General features: G+C 40.7%; 1 protein-coding gene across 5 annotated transcripts in view; it reads left to right on the top strand.

The window, feature by feature from the left end:
- Nucleotides 1–5,486: 5,486 nt before the first annotated feature.
- TMPO (thymopoietin) overlaps nt 5,487–18,863 on the top strand; it is a 31,251-nt gene continuing 17,874 nt past the window's right edge. For 3 of the 5 annotated variants that reach the window (XM_019446517.2, XM_019446515.2, XM_019446512.2), the window contains exons 1-2: nt 5,498–6,035; nt 14,951–15,077. In XM_019446517.2, the coding sequence (XP_019302062.1) occupies nt 5,757–6,035; nt 14,951–15,077 (406 nt within the window). In that variant the 5' untranslated portion in view covers nt 5,498–5,756. Of the gene's footprint in view, nt 6,036–14,950; nt 15,078–18,863 lie in introns of all 5 variants that reach the window. The other 2 variants (XM_019446511.2, XM_019446516.2) reach the window with 2 other exon arrangements.

Here is an 18,863-nt window from a genome sequence, read left to right as displayed (position 1 = left end):
CAGAGTTGTGAGTTCAAGCCCCATGTTGGTCATGGAGCCTATTTAAAATTAAAAAAAAAAAAAAAGTAAGAAATTTCACAGATAATGACTCAACAAATCAAGTCCTTGAGCAGGAGAGAAGGATGAGATCCAGGGTACAAGTGACAGAGTTCTCTCTGATAGTTCTCTCTTCCATTGAAACAAGAAAAATTCATTTGCATGGAACCACAAAGACCCCAAATAGCCAAAGCAATCTTGAAAAAGAAAACCAAAGCAGGAGGCATCACAATCCCAGACCTCAAGCTATACTACAAAGCTGTAATCATCAAGACAGTATGGTACTGGCACAAGAACAGACACTCAGATCAATGGAACAGAATAGAGAACCCAGAAATGGACCCACAAACGTATGGCCAACTAATCTTTGACAAAGCAGGAAAGAATATCCAATGGAATGAAGACAGTCTCTTCAGCAAATGGTGCTGGGAAAACTGGACAGCAACATGCAGAAGAATGAACCTGGACCACTTTCTTACACCATACACAAAAATAAACTCAAAATGGATGAAAGACCTAAATGTAAGACAGGAAGCCATCAAAATCCTTGAGGAGAAAGCAGGCAAAAACCTCTTTGATCTTGGCCACAGCAACTTCTTACTCAACACATCTCCGGAGGCAAGGGAAACAAAAGCAAAAATGAACTACTGGGACCTCATCAAAATAAAAAGCTTCTGCACAGCAAAGGAAACAATCAGCAAAACTAGAAGGCAACTGACATAATGGGAGAAGATATTTGCAAATGACATATCAGATAAAGGGTTAGCATCCAAAATCTATACAGAACTTCTCAAACTCAACACCCAAAAAACAAATAATCCAGTGAAGAAATGGGCAAAAGACATGAATAGACACTTCTCCAAGGAAGACATCCAGATGGCCAACCGACACATGAAAAAATGCTCAACATCACTCATCATCAGGGAAATACAAATCAAAACCACAAGGAGATACCACCTTACACCTGTCAGAATGGCTAACATTAACAACGCAGGCAACAACAGATTTTGGCGAGGATGTGGAGAAACAGGATCTCTTTTGCATTGTTGGTGGCAATACAAGCTGGTGCAGCCACTCTGGAAAACAGTATGGAGGTTCCTCAAAAAACTAAAAATAGAACTACCCTACAACCCAGCAATTGCACTACTAGGCATTTATCCATGGGATGCAGGTGTGCTGTTTCGAAGGGACACATGCACCCCCATGTTTATAGCAGCACTATGAACAATAGCCAAAGTATGGAAAGAGCCCAGATGTCCATCGATGGATGAATGGATAAAGATGTGGTATATATATACACAATGGAGTATTACTCGCAATCAAAAAGAATGAAATCTTGCCATTTGCAACTATGTGGATGGAACTGGAGGGTTTTATGCTAAGTGGAATTAGTCAGTCAGAGAAAGACAAAAATCATATGACTTCACTCATATGAGGACTTTAAGAGACAAAACAGATGAACATAAGGGAAGGGAAACAAAAATAATATAAAAACAGGGAGGGGACAAAACAGAAGAGACTCATATATATAGAGAACAAACTGAGGGTTGCTTGGAGGGGTTGTGGGAGGGGGGATGGGCTAAATGGGTAAGGGGCATTAAGGAACCTACTCCTGAAATCATTGTTTCACTATAAGCTAATTTGTATGTAAATTTTAAAAAATAAAAAAAGAAAATTAAAAAAAAGAAACAAGAAAAATGCAAGAGCAAATGGGTACAGATGTGACCTTCTGAAGTTGAGACATTCCCTGTAGATGGTTTCTAGTCTCTCAAATATGATGCAAGTTCTCTGGCTGAAAATGAGGACAGGTGGGGGAAAGGATATGAGAGATGTGAGTAGAGAAGTCAAAGTATGAATGATTCATCCAGAGAATGAATAGTTTTGCCAGCCAGTTGAAGTGCTCCCGTGAGGTATGAGGTCATAAATTAAAAGCAGTCAGTCCTTTCGTATGATTTTTCTATAGCAATCTTTGCTAACTTGGATGCAAGCAATGGAATGGAAAAGTTTGTTTCAGCAGGGCTTAGTCCAAGCAAGACTGGGTTTCTACTTTGAGGTTCCTTCAAGTGAGAAAGATAGAGACATTGGGGTAAGAGAGTTGAAAATGTTTGCAAAAGAGCGATTACAAGGATTGATCAAGGACTCTACGTTGGGTGAGTTGGAAGTATTGATGATGTCAGAAGCATATTAATAGACTTTTTTTTAAGTGTTGGGCTTAATGGATTGAGGGTGTTAATAGGTCAGTGAGAGTATATTAAATGAGCTGAGGGGAAAAGGTTAGTGATTGACAACTGGGATGCTTGAAATGGACAGTTAGAAGGTAAAAGAGTTATTGATGACACCGTTCAGAATATTACCACTTGGAGTGGATGGATGAAATAGAATAGAGGAACAAATTGTTGGAGATGAAGAGGTCAAAGATCTGAAAGGCCAAGTGCTAGGAGTGCCTGGCTGGCTCAGTTGGAAGAGCATGTGACTCTTGAGCTTGGGGTCATGAGTTTGAGCCCTATGTTGGATACAGAGATTACTTAAATAAATAAATAAACTTAAAATAAATAAAAATAAAAGGCCAAGTGCTGGTTGCATGGTCCACCTGTAAAAATGTTAAATTCACAGAGAATATAGACAGGGATGGTGGAGAAACCTAGAGCAAGGAAAAACAGCCTATAATATCTGAGGGAGAGTGGTCAGGTTGATAAATGATAAAGATGGTAAAGGGTGATTTAGTCAGGTGTATAAACTTCAAATGTTTTTGAAGGAGGAAAGAGGAGAAATAGTTTTGAAGTAGTCATTGGGAACAGAGAGGCCACCCAGGCTCTGTCCTCTTGGTCTTAAGATACATGGAGTATGAAGAAAAAAATAACTTCTACTTAGGAGCCCTACAGCAGAGTAAAAGCAAAAGCTACCTTCATCACTAAAAATTAATAGTTCTGGGGATATACCTGATGTGTGTAGGACAATTCCAAGTCTGAATTTGACAAGTCATGACTTTGTGATGTAGAAAGGCAATTTCAATGTCTGATAGCTTACGATATCAACCATGTCTACTGACATGGTTGTAGAATCTGCAAGTAACCTCCAATTGATAGTGTCTAGAGATAAGAAAGAAGAGTTAATTAATGAAAGGGAATGAAAATTGTTTTTGCTCAAGGAATATTCATTTCAAGCATCTGGAATGTAGTGGGTTTTGTTTGTTTGTTTGTTTAAAGATTGTTTCTTAATCTCTATACCCAACGCTGGGCTTGAATTTACAGCCCTGAGATCAAGAGTCACATGCCCCCTAGAATGCAGTTCTTTGAGAATTACATTCTTTAATGTTGGCCTGTAAGGCATAGTATTGTGTCTATTTAAAACAACTTGAAAACACAAACACCTTGCAGACTCAACAGGTGATTTTTTTGTGGGTTTTTTTTTTTGGTTTGTGGTTGCAAAGCAGGAAAAATTATTGTTTCCAAGGATTAAACTGCGTAGAAAATGGAAAAATATGTGGTGCAAGGACCCTATGAAAAAAGCCATTGCCCCATTCTCAGGTGGTTCTGTGACTTCAGCATTGTATTCTACTCACATAAAAATTTAGGTAGAATATTATCTTCAAGGATCAGTGGTGCCTCCTTCTCTAAGGATCTATTTCAGGGACCAAGCTGCTCAGGTATCCTCAGACGACACGGCAGCAGTCAGAGCCCAGAACTCTTCTATGTCCCACCCTGGTCACATCCTATATAGCCCTGGTAACTCTGACCCTTTTCAGGTACAGCAGCAAAACCTACCTCTTAAAAACTATTAGTACAGTCAGGCCAGAGACAAATTTTTCCCCTAGCAAGTTAACAATATAGCAGGATAATTCGCTAATTCAATTAGGGTAGAATAGACCCATCATTGCTGAGATTATGCAGACTGGGACTGTCCCACGTGCATTAATTAATTTGTGGGGTTACCAGTCAGTGCAAACTCATGGTCCTTTGCCTCTCAGTTCAGTTCCGCCTATGAAGAAAAATGCAATTGCTTATGTGCCCAGGGAAGCCATGGGGAGAAAAATGAGATAACTTTCACAAAACATCCTAAAAATGTACAAAATAAATTGCTAGTTAAAATGTTTTAATTTGTATTACTGAGCTTATTACTATTGCTTAAATATCTGTAAAAACTGAGTTTTAGAAAATAAATATAAAATTGCCCCTAGCTAAAGAATCCATCATTAAACAATGTCTCCTCAATTTGAGCAAAATAAAATGACTTAACTCACAGGTAACATTTTTAGTGAAGGCATTTTTTAAAAACTTACCCAAATTTAAACAACCATGCAGAAATCAGATAAACATTTAAAAAAAATTTTTAAGCAGCTTATAAAGCAGTCTGGAGGTCAGAATTCTAGGGAAATGATTCAGGTCAGTTTCTTTCTTGGAAGAAAGCATCTTGGAACATCTATATTCGTAAGAAACACAAGTATTTGTCATCAGTGGCATTTGCTTTCAGGAAGACATTTTAACTTCATGAAATTTCTGAGACTTTTTATATGGATCAGTAATATGGGTTTGATTAGGATTCCCGTCCTGATTATAGCTCACCAGGGTCCTCTGTGATTAAAATCTAGGTATGCACCATCTCCGTTATCTTAAGTTGCCCATTAAAGTATTCCTAGATGTTTCGCTTCGTCTTGCTGTATTATTTAACATTAGGTTTAAGTTATGGTAAGATACTTATGGGTATAAGGATCTAATCCAGAGATGCTCTCAGCAAAAATGCAGTTGTGCCCCATCTGTTCAAAATTAAATAATTTATAAACGTCCCAATCTGTAGGCTAAGAAGCAAATAGAATATTTGACGATACAATTTTGTCACAAATTCGGGGGCATTTTAAAGTGCCCAGGAGTCTAGCTTTTGCTTTTCCTGGATTTCAGGAACAAAAGAAGCCTTCGCAAGCAGAGAGAGGGATTTAACTGCTTGCTCTCCCCTTTGATCCCCACAGGTAAAACAGATCAAGGAAGAGGAGTGCCGAAGAGCACGCGTCGCTCCTTTTCTTTCCCTTCAGGGCGAGTGTATGGGGAAGGAAAGGCTGCGGTCATTCTTCTGTAAATCAGTGTCCTACGATTGAGAAAGGCCCAGCCCCTGGTCCTCGCAGCTGGCGTGAAACTCGGCCCCTTCGAAGGCGAGCGACCCTGGAGAGGAAAGGTTCTTCTCAAGCAGGGCGGGGGAAGGAAACCGCACACAGAAGAGTACTACTTGTCCCTTATCAGCGTCTTAGGGGAAGGGTGGAGAAAAGGGAAACAGAAACGGGCCAAGCCTCCAAGGCTCCCGCCCGAGCGGCTTTTAAACTGCGTTTCTACCACCTCTCGCACCGTGCCGTGGCTAATGGAACCCGCGCGAGGGCTCCCACCAATCACCGCTCGGCTTCCTCCCACCGCGGGCCAATGGCGGCGCGCGTTCTTGGGGCGTGGGCGAAACAAGCTGCTCTCTCCTCGCTTGTGTAGTGTGTGGGCTGGGGTTAGTGGGGGCTCTTATCTTAGCCGCACTTGGTCCGCACTTGGGCTGGGTGGGCTTTTGTGTCCGGCTTTTGCTTTGCTTTGTGTGTGGGAGTTTTTGCTTTGCTCTGCGGCGCTCCTCCCGGGCGGGAGCCGTGAGGCTCAGAGGCGACAGCGCGGTCCCCCCCGCCCCCGGGCAAGGAGCGAGCGCGCCGGCGTGAGCGGCGGGTGTGAAGGCTGCGGGGAAAGGGATTCGTCGCGGAGATGCCGGAGTTCCTGGAGGACCCCTCGGTCCTGACGAAAGAGAAGTTGAAGAGTGAGTTGGTCGCCAACAATGTGACGCTCCCGGTCGGGGAGCAGCGCAAAGACGTATACGTGCAGCTCTACCTGCAGCACCTCACGGCGCGCAACCGGCCGCCGCTCGCCGCGGGCGCCAACAGCAAAGGGCCTCCGGACTTCTCCAGCGACGAGGAGCGCGAGCCCACCCCAGTCCTCGGCTCCGGAGCCGCGGTCGCAGGCCGCAGCCGGGCCGCCGTCGGCAGGGTAAGGACGCCCGGCCGGGGCCACAAAGGCGGGCGATTGGCGGTTGTCGCCCTCCTCCCCCCACCTCCGCCGCCCGCGCGCGCTCGCCGCCCTCCCTCCTTGGCGCCCCCTCGGGCCTCCTCGGCGGCGGGGCTGCCCCCGCGCCCAACCCGGAGGCTGGCCTTTGGGTCTGCGGACGCAGGGTTCGGCTCCTTTGCCTCCTTCGCCGCGGGCTTGCAGGCTCTGGAAGGGGAGGTCGCTGGAGGGGAGAGTCGCGAAGTTGGGGTCGCGGGGCTCGCGGGTGTGTGTCTGGAAGGTGTGAAGTTGGCGTTTGCTCTTCTGTGACGGGGGTGATTGGTGCGCGTGGGTACCTCGGTGTTCCTTGACCGCCAAGAGTGGTATTTCGACGGCGACTTCTGTGCCGGATTCGAAAGCCCTTGAGGGTCAGCCTGAAACTGCTGTAGGTTACGTTCGAACGTTTTCCCGCTTTATTAACTGAAATGACTGGTAACCGAGGCCCAGAGCGCTCCCTGGAGGGCAATTTGTGACATATTCATTTCTAACCAAAATTTGAAATAATGAAATTCCCGCCTTTTTATGGTTTTGCATATGGAGGGCTTTTTGAACGGTTTTTGTTTTTCTTGTTTGTTACTGTTTGTCCAGCAACAGGCCGTCTTTTGGCGGGGCAGTGTTACTCTAAATTGAAATGAACACTTAACATCTTTAAGCAGTTATAAACACTCAGATGTTTGGAAATTCTAGTTTCTAAGGGCTTGGATTTTGTATTTTTTTCCCTTTTTGGTAAATTTTGCATGAGAAAAGGAGAGATTTCAGAACCCGGAGATACTTATTTCTTGGCATTCTGATATGTCAGTAACTGCAATTTGGAATATCTAAATCTAGGTAAATCTCAGATTGGTTCTGGCAGACTCATGTTTTGTTTCAGAATTGCTTTTCTGTGAGTTTTTATATGCTGCTTTGTGTGAACTGCCTACTTCTCACATTTCAAATCATGATGAGAGTGTAGTTGAAACTAGTGATTGGATGTAACTTTGTAAGACATTGTGGAGTTTAGAGTTGTTGAGTTTTGATAACTTAAAAGTACTGCTTCTTTCGAAGTTGTGTTGTTTAACTTTAGTTTTTAAAACTCTGATGTGTTTTTCTGGACTGCCCAGGTGGGAATGAGAAAGATGTAATAGATGTAGGTTTAACTGAAAATCTTAGCCTGGGCTCTAGAGAAATTGAAAATCTTATGTCTTAAGTCAGTGCCTGGCACGTAGTAGTGTCAAATATTTATTCATTAAATAAAAGACCAACTGCATCTTACTGCTTCAGATGTCTGTTTTTGTGGATTTGAAGAAAGCCAACTTACTTCTCCATAATAAAGAGAAATTTACTTTCAAAGTAAAGCATATCCATTGTCTTGTTTTTCTCCAACCCCTCTGGAAAAGATATTCAAATGACTTTAGTCAAGATTTTGTTGGAAGTGCAATCTTTTCCATTTAAATCAGCACACTTAAAAAAGTCTTCTGTATAAAAAAAAAAAAAAGTCTTCTGTAGAACTCTATAGTGTCTCTGTGCAAACGTATTCTTGAGCCATGGAAGTACTTGGTTGTGTTTACGATAGGATTATTCATTTTTTTTTTAATGTTTATTTTAGAGAGAGAAAAAGAGAGCGGGGTAGGGAGAGAGAGGCTCCAAGCGGGCTCTGTGCTGACAACAGAGAGCCCGATGTGGGGCTGAACCCACAAACTGAGATCCTGACCCGATCCGAAGTTGGACGCCCAACTGACTGAGCCACCCAGGCACCCCTGTTCTTATTTTTAGGATTCATTTTAAACAGAAAACATCATCTTGGTTTTGATGTTTAGAGAATATTTCCCAACTAATATAATACCACGTTAAAAAATACCATCATCTTGGTTTTGATGTTTAGAGAATATTTCCCAACTAATATAATACCACGTTAAAAAAACACCAGTTTTTTAAAAAAGCATGTCCTGCCTGGATGGCTCAGTCATGATCTCATGGTTCCTGGGTTCAAGCCCCACATTGGGATCTGTGCTGACAGCTCAGAGCCTGGAGCCTGCTTCAGATTCTGTCTCTCCCTCTCTCTCTCTGCCCCTCCCTGCTTGCACTGTGCCTCTTTCTCTCTCCAAAATAAATAATCCTTAAAAAAAATTTTTTTTAAAGTATGTCCCAATCTACCCTGTTTTCTTGGGGGTGTAAAAATTTCAGTTATCCAACACTTTTGAGTTCCTACCAAGTGCTCTAACAACCAGAGATTGATTTCTGCAGACCCTGCCAACCATAACCATATAATTATTTAAATTTGTTGGGGGTTTTTTTTTTTTGGTATGTTAATTGATCATGTCATGTTTGTTATTTACACATTTTATCTTAACAAATTTCTCATGTTACCAGAGTTGATCAGCACCATGCAAATAAATTCTGGGTGAAAGGAATTAACATTTTAATAGAATCTACAATGTCCAGTGGCATGCTAAGCCCTTTATATTTCATTTAATGTTTTAGTCTGTATAGAGGAAAACTATTTCATAGGCATAGAAGCCATAGTCTTCTCTGCCTTGGGTATTTGAAGCTCAAATACCCAAGCCTTGGCCAGGCTTAATGGCATGAACAAATTGAAAAAGTTAATAGTGATTATTTGGTCAGTAGCATCATTTTCTGCTTTAAAGCACATTAAGTAAAAGTGACTTATAATTTAACTTAGGAATCTGATAGACTTTACCAGGCATAGGAAAAATATCTTGAGTTGAGAGGGAAAGAATCTTAGGGTATCTATAATAATAGATGAAATTATTCTCCATGGCACATTCCTCTTATATGTACAATATTTTATATCATGGCAATTTTAGCCTTATATGTAATAACAATATAGTTACATTTTTTAAAGAGTATTTATAACCTAGGAGAAAGTCAAATTATGTTGGAGAATTCTAGATTAGGCAGATTTTTTAAGTGCTAAATTTTTTTTAGTTTATTTAGTTTTTGAGAGAGAGAATAGGAGAAGCAGAAAGAGGATCCCAAGCCCACTCCTTAGTCAGTGCAGAGCCTGGTGCGAGGCTCGAACCCATGAACTGCAAGATCAGAACCTGAGCTGAAACCAAGAGTTGGATGCTTAACCGATTGAGCTACCCAGGTGCCCCTAAGTGGTAAATTTTTAACTTTTTTTTTTTTTTTTTAAAGTAGGCTCCCGCCCCATGTGGGGCTTGAACTCATGACCCTGAGATTGAGTCATGTGCTCCACTGGCTGAGCCAGCCAGGTGGCCCAGCTTTTAACATTTTAAAAATAAATCAAACATTACTGTGGATTTGACCAAAGACGTAGCAGTTGCCTTCCATTTAAACATGGGTTTATGAGGAGTTGGTTTTTGTTTTTTTGTTTTTTTTTAATGTTCATTTCTTTTAAGAGACAGAATGCTAGTGGGGGAGAGAGGCAGAGGGAGAGAGAATTCCAGGTAGGCTCCATGCCCAGAGTGGAGCCCTACATGGTTCTCCATCCCACGACTGTGAGAGCACACACAAGTGGGGGAAGAACAGCGAGAGGCAGAGAGAGAGAATCCCAAACAGGTTCTGCAGTGTCAGCACAGAACTCAACACAGGGCTCAAACTCACCGAACTGAGAGATCATGACCTGAGCCAAAATCAAGAGTCAGATGCCTGACTGACTGAGCCACCCAGGGGCCCCAGAATATTTTTAATTAAAGGAGAACCCCTTTCCATTTCAGCCATAGCCATGGTTTCTTAGATTCATTTGGTGTGATATGACAAAAATATTAGCATATTCAAAATTTGGTTTTTGGTTTTAGTTTTCTTTTAAACTTTTTATTTTATGCATCTTGATGACACCAGCATTTTTAGGTGTTAAAATTACCTGGATTGCAGACAGAAAAATAAACATTCAAAAAGTTGGCAATCTGCCTTTTTGTTCTAAGGTGCAAAGCAGTTGTAGCTATTTAGAATCTAATGGAGCATAGCATTCTTGAATGGTCTGATCAAGTGGATCATGAATTCTTAAGAAATATTTAAAGACATGGAGGACAACAGTAAAAAGTATGTTAATTAAATCATAAATTGACTACCATAGTCTACAATAAGGTGTTAAGTGTGGACTTCTGAATCAGAGTTATATAGTACATTAAATTTCCAGCTCTGACACTTATTCAGAGGACCTTCTTGAACGATGAACATTGCCTATCAGATCAATTTTCACCTGGAAAATAGGAATAATCTAGTAACTACTAGTAGCTACTTAATTGAGGATTACAAGAGATAATTTGTTAAGGTGTCTAGTGCTCAGCAGTTGATTCCTATTAAAACATGTGATTTCTGAAATTTTTTGTGTTTACTTAGCGCCAGAGCAATACAATGTTACCATAATATTTTTTTTTCAGAATTGGATGAGGTAACTTTGTGAAAGTGATGTATGCATACTTTGTTCAAATGTTACTATATTGCTAGAGTTAGCTGTGCATCTTTGAACTTCAGTTTCCTCTCTTGTAAAATGGGGGTGTTAGTATCTATTTCATAGGATCTTTAGGATTCTATAATGCATGTAAGGAAGGTACTCAGAACACAATTTGGTACATACTAAGTGCTCAGTAGAATCTATTTTATAAAAATAATTATTGTTATACTAATCTTGCTACTAATGGTAGAAATTTAAAAATAGGAGTAGCTGGGGGCTCCGGGCTGGGTCAGTCAGTAGGGCATGCAACTCTTATTAATCTCAGGGTCATGTGTTCAAGCCCTTCGTTGCTCATAGAGCCTACTTAAAACTTAAAAAAATGAGGGGCGCCTGGGTGGCGCAGTCGGTTAAGCGTCCGACTTCAGCCAGGTCACGATCTCGCGGTCCCTGAGTTCGAGCCCCGTGTCAGGCTCTGTGCTGACGGCTCGGAGCCTGGAGCCTGTTTCCGATTCTGTGTCTCCCTCTCTCTCTGCCCCTCCCCCGTTCATGCTCTGTCTCTCTCTGTCCCAAAAATAAATAAAAAAACGTTGAAAAAAAAATTAAAAAAAAAAAACTTAAAAAAATGAAAATAATAGTAGCTCATAGGTGATATCAAAGAACTGTTGGATTTTAAAGTTGAAAAAGACATTAGAGATCATCTGGTAGTTGGGAAGAAACTGGAGAACAGTGCCTGGCACATACTAGGTACCTAGTATTTTTAACTGAATGAAACTAAGAGTATGTGATTTTACTTAAAGGAATAAAATTCTCATAGTCTCATGGTTTGTGAGTTCGAGCCCCGCATCTGGCTCTGTGCTGACAGCTCAGAGCCTGGAGCCTGCTTTGGATTCTGTGTCTCCCTCTCTCTCTGCCCTCCCCTGCTTGCACTGTGTCTCTCAAAAATGAATAAATGTTTAAAAAAAATTTTTTTTTCTAAATGGCATTACATTTCTGGAACTTTTCTCCCTACAAATTAAAAATAAAAATCAGGTAGCCTGTTATGAACTCCTGCTTTGCTTGACTTAGCATAAGCTGGTTTGTTGGCCTCAAGATTTCTTTGTACAGCTGTAATCTTTCATTATGTTTTAAGAAAATATTAAGAGTTGGTTTTCTGCTTGATTTGATAAGCCCTTGTTATTTTAAAAAAATTTTTAATGTTTATTTATTTTTGAGAGAGAGCACAAGCAGGGGAGAGACAGAGAGGGAGACACAGAATGCAAAGCAGGCTGTAGGCTCTGAGCTGTCAGCGCAGAGCCCAACACGGGGCCCGAACCCATAAATTGTGAGATCATGACCTGAGCCCAAGTTGGACACTTAACTGAGCCACCCAGGTGCCCAACCGACTGAGCCACCCAAGCACCCCAAGTCTTTGTTATTTCTTAATAAGAAATGGGTTTTTAAGAATGACCTATTTTTCCCTTCCCAGATGACACTCATTAATTCATTCAAGAAAACAGCTATCAACTACCTACTCCTTTGTCAGTCCTTTTTAAATTTTAGATGCTTGGGATACATTATGAATATGACAGTGCCTCTTCTTTCTGCTACCCTCTTAAATGCTGCATCCAGAACACCTGAGATACACATTAAAATACAGATTCTCAGGCCCAAGATTAGATCTCAGAATGGGGTTAATTAAGACTTTTTAAAATAGGGGTAACTTCCAGAAGTTTTGAGGTTTTGATAACAAGCCAGATTTAGGGACTATTGCTCAAGGAGTTTTTCTGGAGAAGATAAAGTATGTTTACAAATAGGTGGAACTGGGGCGCCTGGGTGCCTCAGTCGGTTGAGCATCCGACTTCACCTCAGGTCACGATCTCGCGGTGTGAGTTCGAGTCGGGCTCTGGGCTGATGGCTCAGAGCCTGGAGCCTGCTTCTGATTCTGTGTCTCCCTCTCTCTCTGCCCCTCCCCCGTTCATGCTCTGTCTCTCTTTGTCTCAAAAATAAATAAACGTTAAAAAAAAAAAATTAAAAAAAAAAAATAGGTGGGACTGGTGAGTGCCAAAGAAAGAGATTTCTTGAAAACCTCAGGCTTCTGTAAGAATTAAAATTTTTGAATGTTTTGTTGATAGTAGAATTTGAACATTCTTAGAGTGGGAGGTGATTTTCTTTTATTTAAAAGTGTGTTATACAAGGAAGTTTTTCTTCCCAACCTGTCCACACTTTTTTGGAAAATTCAAGTAGGTCACTAACACAAGATTTGGTCTATTTGATTTTTAAAAAGTGTTTAAAGAATGCAAGGCTATGTTGTATAAACTCTTAGATTCTTGGCAACTTTTGATATCAATGTGTAAGTTGCTTAAAGATTTGAGCCTGATCCTAAACTAGCACAATATGTGTATTAAAGCTTTCTGAAAGTACCATCAGTTTCACAGCAATTTTTTAGTTAAAAGATTTCTCTTGAATCGATATCATTATTCTTATTAGCAGTTATCTTTAAAAAATAATTTCTCATAATCTTGCTTTATATAAAATATTTCAAATTTTAATTTTGCTAAAAAATTACTTTTTGGAAATCCTATAACTTTATTTTTTTATTTATTTTTAAATATAATTTATTGTGAAGTTAGGTAACACACAGTGTGCACTTGACTTCGGGAGTAGATTCCCATGATTCATCACTTACTACAACACCCAGTGCTCCTCCCAACAAGTGCCCTCCTCAATACCCATCAGCCATTTTCCTGTCTCCCCTGCCTCTCCTCCATCAACCCTGTTCTCTGTATTTAACAGTCTTCTTATGGTTTGCCTCCCTCTCTGTTTGAAATTATTTTTTCCCTTTCCCTTCCCTCATGGTCTTCTGTTAAGTTTCTCAAATTCCACATATGATTGAAAATATGGGATACTTTTTCTCTGACTGACTTATTTCACTTAACATAATATCCTAGTTCCATCCATGTTGTTACAAATGGCAAGATTTCATTCAGAAATTCTTTTATTTTTTAATGTTTGTTTATTTTTGAGATAGAGTGCCAGAGCACAAGCGGGGAGGGGTAGAGAGAGGGGGAGAGGAGATCCAAAGCAGTCTCCGTCTTGACAGCAGAGAGCCTGATGTGGGGCTCAAACTCAAAAACCATGAGATCAAGACCTGAGCCAAAGTCTGCCACTCAACCAACTGAGCCACCCAGGCACCCCAAAAATAGAAATTCTAATACATGGCCAAATCATGCCTGATTTTTCTTTCTCCCCCTCAGCATCATTGAAAGTAAGCAGTCCATACAACTATGGTTTTCACCATTTTGCATAAAATATTTCTAGAATGCAGTATTTATTTTTAGTTTTTTAATGTTTGTTTTTGAGAGAGAGAGAGACAGAGCACAAGCAGGGGAGGGACAAAGAGAGGGAGACACAGAACCCAAAGCAGGCTCAGGCTCTGGGCTGTTAGCACAGAGCCCGGTGTGGGGCTCAAACTCATGGACCGTGAGATCACAACCTGAGCTGAAGTCAGACACTTAACTGACAAAGCCACCAAGGCACCCCTAGAATGCATTATTTTTTCTTTTAATTAATCTCTGTACCCACCGTGGGGCTCGAACTGACAACCCCGTGAATAAGAGTCACATACTCTGCCTGAGTCAGGCAGTTGAAAGACACAGTATTGACTCATTTGCCCAAAATAGAAATTTGGGCCTAAACTGACTTTGATACTTGTAGCCATTATTCAAACAGCTATTTCTTGTTCAATTCTCTGAGGCTTTCTGGGGTTACTGAGGCATTTTGTAGGGCTATTTGCCATAACCCTAGAAGACACCCACACTTCTGCTTTCTTCTCTTGTTTAACCTTGGAAGGTTTATATTTTTCCAGCAAATACTGCCATTGCTTAAGTTATGCTGAAAACTTCCTTTGAAATTTCTCTCAAAGCTTGTTCCATGTTCTCTGAACTTTTCTAAGTGAAACAGTCATATAGAACTAAATGTGCTGACAGAGCTGTACCAAGAGGTGATAGTCAAAAAGTTTGACTTCCTTCGTGGTCAGACACCGGCTACTAAAGTACTGAATATTCACCTGGGTTTCATAGATTCTGATATGCTTGTTTAAATTAAAGGAAATCATTTTTAAATATAACTAAGAAATATCTTTATGGTAAAGTCGTAAGCTCTTATAGAATAATTTAAATTTTTAAGGATTATTTAAGTGGTCAGTAGTAGTAAATTGTATCCCTGATTATCTGGGTGAAAGTCTTTAAACCCTTGCTGTTTACTTTTGAATTTTTGATGACGCCACCTCCTCTTTAGATAGGTAAGCCAAAACTGTTTTTAATAGTAATGTTTAAAAATTTGAGTTGTTACAATTAAACTTAAAAAATATCTTCAAATAATGAGTTGCTCTTAATAAAATTGCTAAGGCCTAATAAAGCTATAAATTGGAGGGTGAATTTGCATGTTTATATTGTATACAGTGTGACTTATAAAATAGGTGAACACTTTAATTCATGTGGAAATGATAACCGGACTTTGTTTACAGAAAGCCACAAAGAAAACTGATAAACCCAGACTAGAAGATAAAGATGATCTAGATGTAACAGAGCTCACTAATGAAGATCTTTTGGATCAGCTTGTGAAATATGGAGTGAATCCTGGTCCTATTGTGGGTAAGTTGGTAAGATTTCAAGTTATCTTTTCTGTAAGTGCCCCAAATTGTTTTCCTGTCTTATCTAGCAGTTAGAGTTTAGGTTCTAAGGACCAGTGTGTCATTAATCATTTATATGACCAGGACACAATTTCTTTAACTATAAATAAGGAAAATAAAATGAGAGAAATGAACTTAGATAATCTCCAAGATTACCTCTGTTGTTGAAATTATTTCATATTGTGCTCATGTCACAGCTACCTGGTGAGACATAGGAGTCTTACATGACAATTGAGGAAAATTTGAAGTGACACAGCTGGCCACATTCATCCAAGTTAATAAATTAGTGACGGATTTGTTAATAGAACTCAAGTTAGGGATGCCTGGGTGGTTTAGTTTGGTTAGGCATCCGACTTCAGCTTAGGTCACAGTCTCACCACCGTTCATGAGTTCCAGCCCCACATCGGGCTCTGTGCTGACAGCTCGGAGCCTGGAGCCTGCTTCGGATTCTGTGTCTCCCTCTCTTTGCCTCTCCCCAGTTCCCCAGTTCCCACCGTCTCTCTCTCTCTCTCAAAAATAAATAAACATTTAAAAAAAAAAAAAAAAAAGGAACTCCATCAATTCTTAGCATAGTACCCATTTTCAGTTATCATTAAAATTAACATTTTTAGGGGCGCCTGGGTGGCTCAGTCAGTTAAACGTCCAACTTCAGCTCAGGTTATGAACTCGCTGTCGGTGAGTTTGGGCCCCACGTCGGGCTCTGTGCTGATAGCTCAGAGTCTGGAGCCTGTTTCAAATTCTGTGTCTCCCGCTCTCTCTGCCCTTCCCCCTCTCTCTCTGCCCTTCCCCCTCTCTCTCTGCCCTTCCCCCTCTCTCTCTGCCCTTCCCCCTCTCTCTCTGCCCTTCCCCCTCTCTCTCTGCCCTTCCCCCTCTCTCTCTGCCCTTCCCCCTCTCTCTCTGCCCTTCCCCCTCTCACAGTCTGTCTCTGAAAAATGAATAAACCTTAAAAAAATTTTTTTTTTAAATAACATTTTTAAAGTCTTGTTTTGACTGGAATTCAAGAATGATCCCTTAAAGAACAAACTAAAAGAAAACTTGGAACTTAATATAATATACTGGATTTCCATCATTTGGTTACTGTCAGTGATTTTGCAAGGCTGGTTTTGCTTTAATTCTGGAGGGTCTTGACAGTAACCTCAAGATGAGAAAGGTCTATTTTGGTCTTCTAAGTTATGTAAAATTTTGAACACTGGAAATTTGAATTTTTTTTTAATTTAATTTTTTTTGGAGCAAGCGAGAGAGCATGTGTATAAGCAGGGGAGGGGCAGAAGGAGAGAGAGGAAAGAATCCCAAGCAGGCTCCATGCTGATAGTGTAGAGCCCAACACAGGCCTCTATCACACAAACCCATGAGATCATGACCTGAGCTGAAATCAAGAGTCTGAGCCACCCAGGTGCCTCTAGATTTGTTTTTTTTTGTTCTATAGGTAAAGTTGCAAACAAGAATTTAGAATGTTTTTCTTTTGTTTTAAACATAGTACTTCCACATAGCTGGTAATAAGCCTGTGAATATAACTACTAACAGATATTTGATATTTAATTTTTTCATTTAAAATTCCAAAAGGGAGATGCTGCAAATATGTGTATTGTGTATCAATGTACGTATTATATATATTGGTATACCAGCTGTTCATTGTTTCCCAGCTTTATTGAGGTATACTTGACAAAAGTTGTATTATATGGTGTGTGCGTTTAACTTGATGTTTTTGTAGACGTATATATTGTGAAATAATCAACATGATCAAGCCAATTAACGTCCATCACCTCACTGTTTTATTTTGTGTCTGAATGTGTAGTGAGAGCACTTAAAGTCTACATTTTTCACAAGTTTCAGGTGTATTCTTAACTATAGCCCATTCTGTACATTAGATTTGCAGAACTTAGTCATCTTGCAGAAATTTTGTACCCTTTGACAACATCTTTCCACTTTCCCCTCCCTAGCTGTTCATCTTACAGCTACTTATGTAACATTTTGAGATCTGTGTTGTTTCTTAAAAAAAAGTGTATTATCATTGTAATCATCTTTTTTTTTTTTTTAAGTTTATTTCTTTGTTTTGAGGGAGAGAGCACGAGTGTGCGCACATGCGTGGGGGAGGGGCAGAGTGGGAGAGAGGGAATTCCAAGCAGGTTCCACAATACCAGTGAGGAGCCCGATGCAGGGCTCAGTCCCATGAACCATGAGATCATGACCTGAGCTGAAACAGAGCCAGAGGCTCAACCAACTGAGCTACTCAGGCACCCCATCATTTTGTTCATCTTCTAGAAACCACAGAGGGGTGCCTGGGTGGCTCAGTCAGTTAAGTGTCCAGCTTTGGCTCGAGTCATGATCTCATAGTCCGTGGGTTCGAGCCTTGTGTCGGACTCTGCTGACAGCTCAGATTTTAGAGCCTTCTTCGGATTCTGTGTTACCTTCTCTCTCTGTCCCTCCCCCACTCACGCTCTTTCTCTCTCTCAAAAATAAATAAACATTAAAAAAGAAAAAGAAACCAGAGGGACATACAGTTAGTGTAAAATAGAAAATAAAAGCTGTTTTTGGCTTTAAATTGTCATTCATGTTGAAATGTGTTAAAAATGTGTTCGTAATCAATTTTACTTTGCTGCCTAATTGGTATACAATTTCTATTTTGTGGCACACATTTTCTATAAAAGGTCATTTGATCACAAAGTACTTATATCTAAATGTGATTTAACACCTTAAATTTACACAATGTTATATGAAAATATATTCGACTAAAAAACTGTAGATGACTTTTCTTTACCCATAACTGAATGGCTCTTTATAGGCATATTAATCTCTGAGATTTGTGGGATTTTTATCATAGTATTGAGAGGAATGCAGTCTGTTTATAAAAATGATTTTTTTCTATAAGGCAAATGCTATTTACATAGTACTGAAAAATGTACAAAGTCTAAAGCTTTTCAATCAAAAATACTCAGTCATACATGGCTCTTTAGTAGGTGATCTATAATAAGATTATACCAGGGATGCCTGGTGGCTCAGTCAGTTAAGTGTCTGACTCTTTATTTTGGCTCAGGTCATGATCTTACTGTTTGTGAGTTTGACAGGCTCTACCATGACAGTGTGGAGTCTGTTGGGGATTCTCTCTCCCCTCCCTCCCCCCCCCTCCCTCTCTCCCCCCCCTCCCCCCCTCCCTCTCTCCCCCCCTCCCTCTCTCCCCCCCCTCCCTCTCTCCCCCCCCTCTCTCCCCCCTCCCTCTCTCCCCCCTCCCTCTCTCCCCCCCCCTCTCTCTCCCCCCCTCTCTCCCCCCCCTCCCTCTCTCCCCCCCTCCCTCTCTCCCTCCCTCTCTCTCTCTCTCCCCCCCCCCGCCCCCGCACATGTGTGCTTACTCTCAAACTTAAAAAAAAAAGATTTATATCAATCTGTGTATTCCATGCTACTAAAAGAAACATAATCATGTATGTATTAAAATCTCGGCAAAACACCTATTTTAGAAAAGAATCCTTTATATGGTATTTTTAATCACTTAAGTTTAGAAAAGTAAAGTGTTGGGGCGCCTGGGTGGCTCAGTCGGTTGAGCGTCCAACTTCAGCTTGGGTCGTGATTTCACGGTCCCTGGGTTTGAGCCCCACGTCAGGCTCTGCTGGTAGCTCAGAGCCTGAAGCCTGCTTTGGATTTTGGGTCTCCCTCCCTCTCTACCCCTCCCCCACTCACTCTATCTCTGTCTCTCAAAAGTGAATAAACGTTAAAAAAAAAAAAAGTTAAGCATGAATGCAACATTTTAATGTTG

The sequence above is a fragment of the Panthera pardus genome, unplaced genomic scaffold (genome assembly GCF_024362965.1).
Source record: "Panthera pardus isolate Hobbes unplaced genomic scaffold, ASM2436296v1 HiC_scaffold_6, whole genome shotgun sequence".
NCBI lineage: Eukaryota > Metazoa > Chordata > Mammalia > Carnivora > Felidae > Panthera > Panthera pardus.
Note: the sequence above shows the minus strand (reverse complement) of the source record. Positions and strands in the feature narration are given on the sequence as shown.